Raw genomic sequence first — 7,939 nt, 5'->3', positions numbered from 1 at the left:
AACGCAGGTCGAGAGTGTTTGCCGGAAATGCCTGAGGAGAACAAAAGATCACCCTGAAATAAATCATTAACAAGTTCAATCCCGAAATCAGGAATCTCATGAACTAGGGCTAGCAAAAGGTGCCAGCTCAAAGTGAGAATCCAGCAGAAAGTCCCGCTGAGCGACTGCTGGAAGCCAGCCCAACCAGCAATCCGAGGCCTGCCTTGCATGGACTGTATTAACAGATGGCCAGGCAAAACGCGATCAATTAACTCAAGGAGCAGAGTTATTTTAACTCAATACTTTTAAAGCGCGCTGCTGGGCTGCGAAGGGAAGTCGCGGAAATTAGTCAGCGGCTGGCCAAGAGGAGAGTCCACAGGCGAGGGATAATCCTGGCTGGCTCTGGATGACACAGCCAGTAATTGTTGCAGCTAATTTTATTCATGGGTTCAGCTCCAGAGGCAAGTCTTTAGAATGAAACAGAAGAGGCGTTTTTTTTGGAGTAGCCTCAAAGCACCGAGCAGGCTTTTCTTCTGTCCAGGCCGGCACTCATTAGGCGCAAACTGGCCGGGCAGGCTGTTCTTTGGGTGGACGAGAATTAGTTGCATGAAAATTTGTCCGCAATGGCCCAGGATTTCAACGTATTGCCTCTGAGCAGATTCGACTTCGTTGTGGATATCGTGGAAAAGCAGGAGCAGCGGCAGTCACTGCTGGTGCTGTTGGATGAAAAGCACAGTGAGGAGCAGATCAGGTACCTGAACGGCCGGCCTGAAGTCGCAAGCATCTCGATTATTTCGAGGAAGAAGCTGTACGTCATTGTCAAACTAGACCGGTACGCCAAAGTCAAGTCGATTGAAACCACCATGGACCAACTTCTAGAGGAGTTTCAGATCGCATGCCCAGAGGCTCTCTTCCGCACCCTGCTTTTCTCGTAACTCCCCAATCGCCCAGTTGCTGCGAAGCAGGCCGACAGCCGGCCTGGTGTCCCTGCTCGCAGTGAAGTCACCAGGTGAAGTACGACTGGCCTTCTAAACATTCATCACTCTGCTGCACCACTTAAATGTGCCCAGCCGTGAACTCAAACGACTAAGGAGCGAAGTCGGACTGGGCCGCGACTGCAGGCTGATGCTGGCAGAGTACCTGAAAGGCGGGTATGTGTACGCGGCTGTCAATCTGGTGCTGCAGGCCGGATCCACTGCTCTCGACCTTGCCTGGATCAGAAACCCAATCTTTTAGTTGAACAGAGCCATTAAGGCTGAAAGCCGGCCGGCTGGACAGATCATGGTATTTTCTGACAGCTTCGTGTCATAGAGGGACTTCCGCATGCTCAAACGGGGAGTCCTGATCATGAGCCACAATTACTGGATGGCTGCTCTCGATGAGCCAATCGGCACAGAGAAAAACGCCATCTTCCGGATCAGCGCTACTTGCTCAGGCGAAAAACAGTGTTTCGCCCGGGTTTAGTGCTGCGGCTAGTCTCGCTTGCTTTTTCGGTTGGGTGTTACTTTTAGGTAAGACAGGTGACCTACGACGAAGATGTGACCGTGATAGACTTATAGCACCTTGATACCTTACCGGTAGACTACCAAGACGCATCCAGCAATCTCACGGAATTGGCGAAGCACGCCCAAGGGTTTGCACTGCGCGAGCAAACCCACTGTAGCACTGCTTTGCGGTACTACGAGGTCATATACCGCCTGGCCCCAGACAAAGTGCAGCACATGCGGGCAGCCTACGGGCTGGCCAAATGCCATTCTGATATGCACGGAGATGAGTAAGCAGCTCGTTACTACATTGAGGTGCTGAGGACCTACCGCTAAGCCGAGGAGTCCGGGGAAAAGGAAACCCAGGAGTTGCTTTGCGACTAGGTCAACAGCCGGACCTTGTATGATGTGCACAGCGAACTGGCCCGATTGGAGGAGAACCAAGAGAAGTTCCCTAGTGCCGTCTACCACTATCGCAGGGCCAGCGAAATTCAGCTGCGGCTCTATGGACCTGACCACCCCCACATGATTAACCCGCTGTATCGGCTGGCGGAAATGCATTGGGAGCTGGGGTAGCATGGCCCTGCTCAGGACAATTACAGGCAAGTCCTCAAGCTACTCGAAAAATACCCAGACAACGCCCTTTTGGCCAACGTCTACATGAAGCTGGGTTTGATCGAGTAGCACTTCGGACACTCCCCCGAGGCCCGGCAGTACTACGGCAGGGCACTCGGGATCAAGCGCGAGATGCACGTCAGAAACCAGTCGGTCATCGACTTGCTCGCCTGGCAAGCGGGACTTTGTAAGACCGAGGGTCAGTACGAGCAGGCCACTGTCCTTTATGGGGAGTGTCTGGCAGTTAAAAAGATTTGTGGTGTAGACGAAATGGACCTGCGCTCGGCTGAGATTTACAACAACCTCGGGGTGCTGCAGCAGACCATGGGTCACAGCGAAACCGCCATTCCCTACTACGAGAAGGCCTTGGCTGTGTTGGACAAGCATCCCAATGTGACGACCACCCTGCACCAGGACGATGTGCTTAACAACCTGGGCTCAGCCTACCTCTCGCTGGCGCAGTTCAACAACGCCCTAAAGCATTACGACCAGGCGCTGGCCCTGAAGAATGAGCGGTTCGGAGTGGGTCACTAATCGACCGCTGACATCTATAATAACATAGGAGTGGCTTTTCAAGCCAAGGGCAACTATCTCAAAGCTCTTAGCAATTACGAAGAGTCTCTGCGCCTCAAGGAACGGCTCTTCGATCCGAACACGCCCTCGGTCGCAGACACCCTCAATAATATGGGAGTCGTCCACCAGGTACTCGGTGATTCGAAGACCGCCCTCGCCCACTACGAACGCGCACTGGAAATAAAGCGGCAGCACTACGACCACCAACACCCTTCGATTGCGAGCACGCTCTACAACCTAGGGGACCTGTGCCAGCACGGGAAGAACTACGAGCGGGCGCGGGAGCTGTTCGAAGGGGCTCTGGGGATCTACCAGCAGCGGCTGGGGGGAGAAGCACACGGACACAGTCAACGTGCGCAGGCGTCTGACCAGGCTGCGGAACAAGCGCTGACTCTAAGGAGTCACTTTTGGTTAATAATACCTTGGATGCCCATGTTTTCCAGTCCAGCCTGGAGTGTCTCACTGACGAACATCCTACATGTTCTAAAGGCAGCCCTTTTTAATAATAAATGATAGATGATACAATCAGAGCCCCTGATTGTGGGTCGTCCATCAGTTTTCTGTCGGGTCTCCCCTCCCTTCCAGAGAATTTTAATAATAACCGGGGCGTCACACAACTTACGGGTGGAAAGTGCTGAAGTGGGAATCACTTCAACAGGTGCACTTCATTATTGATACTCGATTTTTTCCTGCCGCGCCTTTGGTGAATCAAAAAGTGTGAGTCTGAACCAAACTTAAGTTTCGCATAGTAAATTCAAATTTGTCCTTCTTGATGTGTTGGCATTAATAATAATGAAAAAATTTATGGAAGACCTTGTGATCCAACTGGGACTCGAACCTCACATGCTGGACAAAGAGTTGTAGAAGCTGTAGAGCCTTGGATACAGGAATGTGGAGCAGCTGCACAATATTACTTTAAAAGAACTCGGACTTGTATTTTAAGAGCCATCTAAAAGGATGGCCTTCATTAATAAACTTTCTTTCACACCCCCTCCTGCAGCCCCCATGGCAGACAACATAAGACGGAGGCAGGAAGCGGCTTCTCTGCATCTCAGGCACAAAGAGAGACAAAAACAGCTTATGGAGGGAAGGAAGGCTACGCCGGGATAAGACCGGGAATTCCGAAGCGAGGCTGATTCAAAAATGTTTGACCCGTCAGAGGGCCGGCTCCTGCATCAATATGCTACTGCTGCTGCCACGATTATCAGATCTCTTGCAAATATCAAACCATCTCAAGCTAGTACCATTTCGACAAAAAACAATAAATAGGGGACCGGTCCGTTACAGAGTTTTTGTTGTAGGGATTGGAGGGCTTGGACATCGACGACGAGGTGAAACAAAAGTTCAAAGATATGTTCGAACCCACACAAAGGAGTTTAGTTGCCATTCTATTTGAAGGTTCAAAAAAGAATTTCGGATCGAATCAAAGACAACAAATTCCATTTCTTCCCGAACAGAGTCACGACTCCTGTGATGTTTCACTATCTAATGAAGGGTCATCAAAAACTCTTTTACGGGAAGGCTGGCACCGCTAAATCATCAAGCCTCGTCCTGTACTGCTACTTGACTCGGTTTATCAGTGAGTATGATCAATTTTCACCGGACCCCTAATTTAAAGATATTCCTCGCGGATTCTACATTAGCTATTAATAGGGATTCACTGAATTAAAATTACTTCAAAATTTAAAAGCACAGATTCCAGTTACTGAGCCAAAAGAAGAAGATGTTAAGTCGTTTATATAAAGGATCTGCAACAATGATTATTCACCCCCGTACAAGCTCTTGATATTCGATCAATTCAACAAATTCGTTCGAACAATTTAGGAATATAATCAGCTATCAATAAAAACAGAAATACAGTAACAGAAAATAATTAATATTCGTGATATTTGGCTTGAAAATTTAATACGGATCTTTTTCTCAAAGCATATAATGTACAACAGTTCGATAAATGTAGATGAAAAAATTTTGGGCAAGTACACATATTCAAAAGATTGTCTCGTCTTGACAATATCTTAGCACGATCCTGTTGATCGGATAATGATACGGCCTGTACATGATGACTAGTATGCAAAGGAAATGATTCGAGCGTTTTGTTTCGAAGCGACCGTACAATAGAAGTCAGCCGACAGGATAGCAGGTTTATAAAAAGAATATGCACAATATTAAAATAAACTTTTTGGGTTCAAAATGCTGACTCAGTTGGACATCCATGAAATGGTAAAATAATCAAAGGAATTTCAGTAACTTCCAACTAGTAGAGACCACTATGTAGACAAAATATAAAAGGCACTTCAATCGAAAGTGAAAAACAAATTAGACAAGGAATTCTAAGCAGCTAAAACATTTCTTCAAGGAAGCGCACAAAAGTCTTTTTTGCTTTTCTTCTTTGTGTATTGTAAAACAAAGATTAAATAATATTTAAAAAGGTCTTAGTTTTTAAAGCCACAATTCTTATAATTGGAATGCATACCTTAGAAAATATAGTATTTGGACAAAAATATTTTTTTTAAGTGTTCATAAGGATTTGTGAAGTTCATTGATACGAATTATTAAAAAGCATCTGAAGATGATAAACGATCTAATCAAATCTGAAATAATCGATGCATAAGTGACTGCTTTTAGAAATTTATCAGGATATTTAAAAGATAACAAGGTGAATGGGATTTTAGCAGAAAACATCATTTTAGACTACTTGAAAAATTAAATATAATCACCATAAAAGAAGGCAACGATAAAAATCGATATACATTTGATAATCTAAAGATATTCCTAATTTGTCCATTTTAATACATAAAAGGAATGGAAATCACGATTCACAAGTCAGTTGACAATCATAAAGGGCTTCATAAATGATCAGCAACTTGTTGCATTTCCGGTCGGATAAGACGGAGCCCATTCGGTGATCAGCAAATCTGTCGATCTGCTATTTTTCAAAAAAAGATAAGCTGAAACGTACGAAGTAATCACAGTTGACATAACTGTTACGGCAGAAGAGGGGAACTTAAACTTAAAAGGGAACAGGGCCAAAGATCTAATGTAATGGTAGATATAGAAAATGACCCCAGAAGCAAGAGGACAGATCACAAAATGGAGACACATCATCGTGTGCAACAGATAGAGTTGCGTGAAAGAACAAACAAGAATCAAGTAATTGAATACCACTATATAGTGGTCCAACATCAAAACCTACGCCTAGACAAAAAACAAGATTTGCTCAATTAAATTTTGAGCACGATTTGAAACAACCTAACCTTTATACATATTTGTTTGCATTACCCTGGGATGATTTTTGGAGCAGGGTTATGGCTTGTCGCAATAGTTGTGATTCAACACTTGGTCATACTTGAGACTTCCGGTTGCTCTCCAGAGGGCTCGCGGTCTGAATAGCCATTTCTCGAAAGTAGATGCTCCTTACAAGGCACGTCAGCTAGAGCACCCTTTCCTGCCCCCATTTGGAACGACATAATTCAATCAGCAGGAACATCGATGATATAAAACAATAAAACTGCTTGGGTAGGGAGAAAAGTGTGTACATGAAGCATAGGTGTTGGGTGACATGAAGATGGACCTCGCATATACGAATCTCAATATATAGAGCAGCACTACGACCAATAATCACCCTTCGATCGTGAGCGCTCTTGCAACTTCTACACGAAAAAAACAACGAGCTGGCATGGAAGCGAAGGCGGTGATCTCACGCGGACACGGTCAACGCACAGGCGCCTGACCAATAGGATAGGGGCTGACTTCCGGAGTCACTTTTGGTGAAGAACATCGTAGATGTCTACGTCCTCCAGCCAAGGGTCGCCCATCAGGTCCCACATCTTCGCCCGCTTCTGCCAATCTTTTTCCAGGCAGCGTCCAGGATGGCCACTGCCTCTCGCGATACCAGCTTGGCCAGCTCGTCCCGCACCAGCACCTTGCGCCGCTCGATAGACTCAAGGAGGCTGTGAGTGTTGTCTCCTTCGAATGGTAGTTTCACCGAACAGCAGGCAGAAGAGAATGATGCCTGCAGCCCAGACGTCCACGTTGGGGCCCGGCTTGACCTTCTCCCGAAAGATTTCCGGCGCCATATACTTGAGAGTGCCTATGTCCACCTCCTTGGCTGCGAACTGCGACGACACCCCCGCGATGCCGAAATCGACTACTTTATGTGAAGGCTGTCTTTGCGAGTCAGCAGCAGGTTCTCGAGCTTGAGATCTCGATGGATGAGGCCTCGCTGGTGACAGAAGTCCATGGCTCGGACCAGCTGCTTGAAGATGATTTTGCACTCCTGCTCAGAGAGCCGTCGAGTCTCGAGCAGAGACAACAGCTCTCCGCCCTCGAGGTACTCCATGATGATGAACATCTGCATGTCGGGCAGGGACTGGCAGTTGTAGACCCTGACGATGTTGTCGTGGGTGAGGCTGCGCAGGATTTCGCTTTCCTTGAAGATGCTGCCCACGTCCATGCTGCCGCTCACGTTGCCAGTCTTCAGGAACTTGATGGCCACACGCTGCCCAGAGACTTTGTGCCGCCCGAGCATGACTTTGCCGAACCCGCCTTCTCCGATCACCTTTTCGATCTCGTATTCGGAGAGGCAGTTGCTGCGGTCGAACTCCTCCCCGCGCGACAGGTAGAGCATATCCTTGTCCTTCAAATACCGCAAGTCCTCCTCCCGCAGTTCGCTCCCCAGCTTGTTGAAAACCCGCAGTTGCTTGACTTTGCCCGATGCAGCCATCAGTTGCACCAGGTCTTCGAAGGAAATTCGCCGTCTTTAGAATGAAACAGAAGAGGCGTTTTTTTTGGAGTAGCCTCAAAGCACCGAGCAGGCTTTTCTTCTGTCCAGGCCGGCACTCATTAGGCGCAAACTGGCCGGGCAGGCTGTTCTTTGGGTGGACGAGAATTAGTTGCATGAAAATTTGTCCGCAATGGCCCAGGATTTCAACGTATTGCCTCTGAGCAGATTCGACTTCGTTGTGGATATCGTGGAAAAGCAGGAGCAGCGGCAGTCACTGCTGGTGCTGTTGGATGAAAAGCACAGTGAGGAGCAGATCAGGTACCTGAACGGCCGGCCTGAAGTCGCAAGCATCTCGATTATTTCGAGGAAGAAGCTGTACGTCATTGTCAAACTAGACCGGTACGCCAAAGTCAAGTCGATTGAAACCACCATGGACCAACTTCTAGAGGAGTTTCAGATCGCATGCCCAGAGGCTCTCTTCCGCACCCTGCTTTTCTCGTAACTCCCCAATCGCCCAGTTGCTGCGAAGCAGGCCGACAGCCGGCTGGTGTCCCTGCTCGCAGTG

At 47.7% G+C, this 7,939-nt stretch overlaps 1 protein-coding gene across 1 annotated transcript; it reads right to left on the bottom strand.

Moving 5' to 3' along the window:
- Positions 1–6,592: 6,592 nt before the first annotated feature.
- On the bottom strand, positions 6,593–7,374 carry LOC127594421 (uncharacterized). The gene is given in 2 exon segments (XM_052056294.1): positions 6,593–6,813; positions 6,816–7,374. Coding segments are annotated over 2 exon segments (780 nt in total).
- Positions 7,375–7,939: the final 565 nt, after the last annotated feature.

Source organism: Hippocampus zosterae, unplaced genomic scaffold (assembly GCF_025434085.1).
Source record: "Hippocampus zosterae strain Florida unplaced genomic scaffold, ASM2543408v3 HiC_scaffold_120, whole genome shotgun sequence".
In the NCBI taxonomy this organism is placed as follows: domain Eukaryota; kingdom Metazoa; phylum Chordata; class Actinopteri; order Syngnathiformes; family Syngnathidae; genus Hippocampus; species Hippocampus zosterae.
The sequence above is the reverse complement of the archived record's forward strand: the minus strand, read 5'-3'. Positions and strand labels throughout refer to the sequence as shown.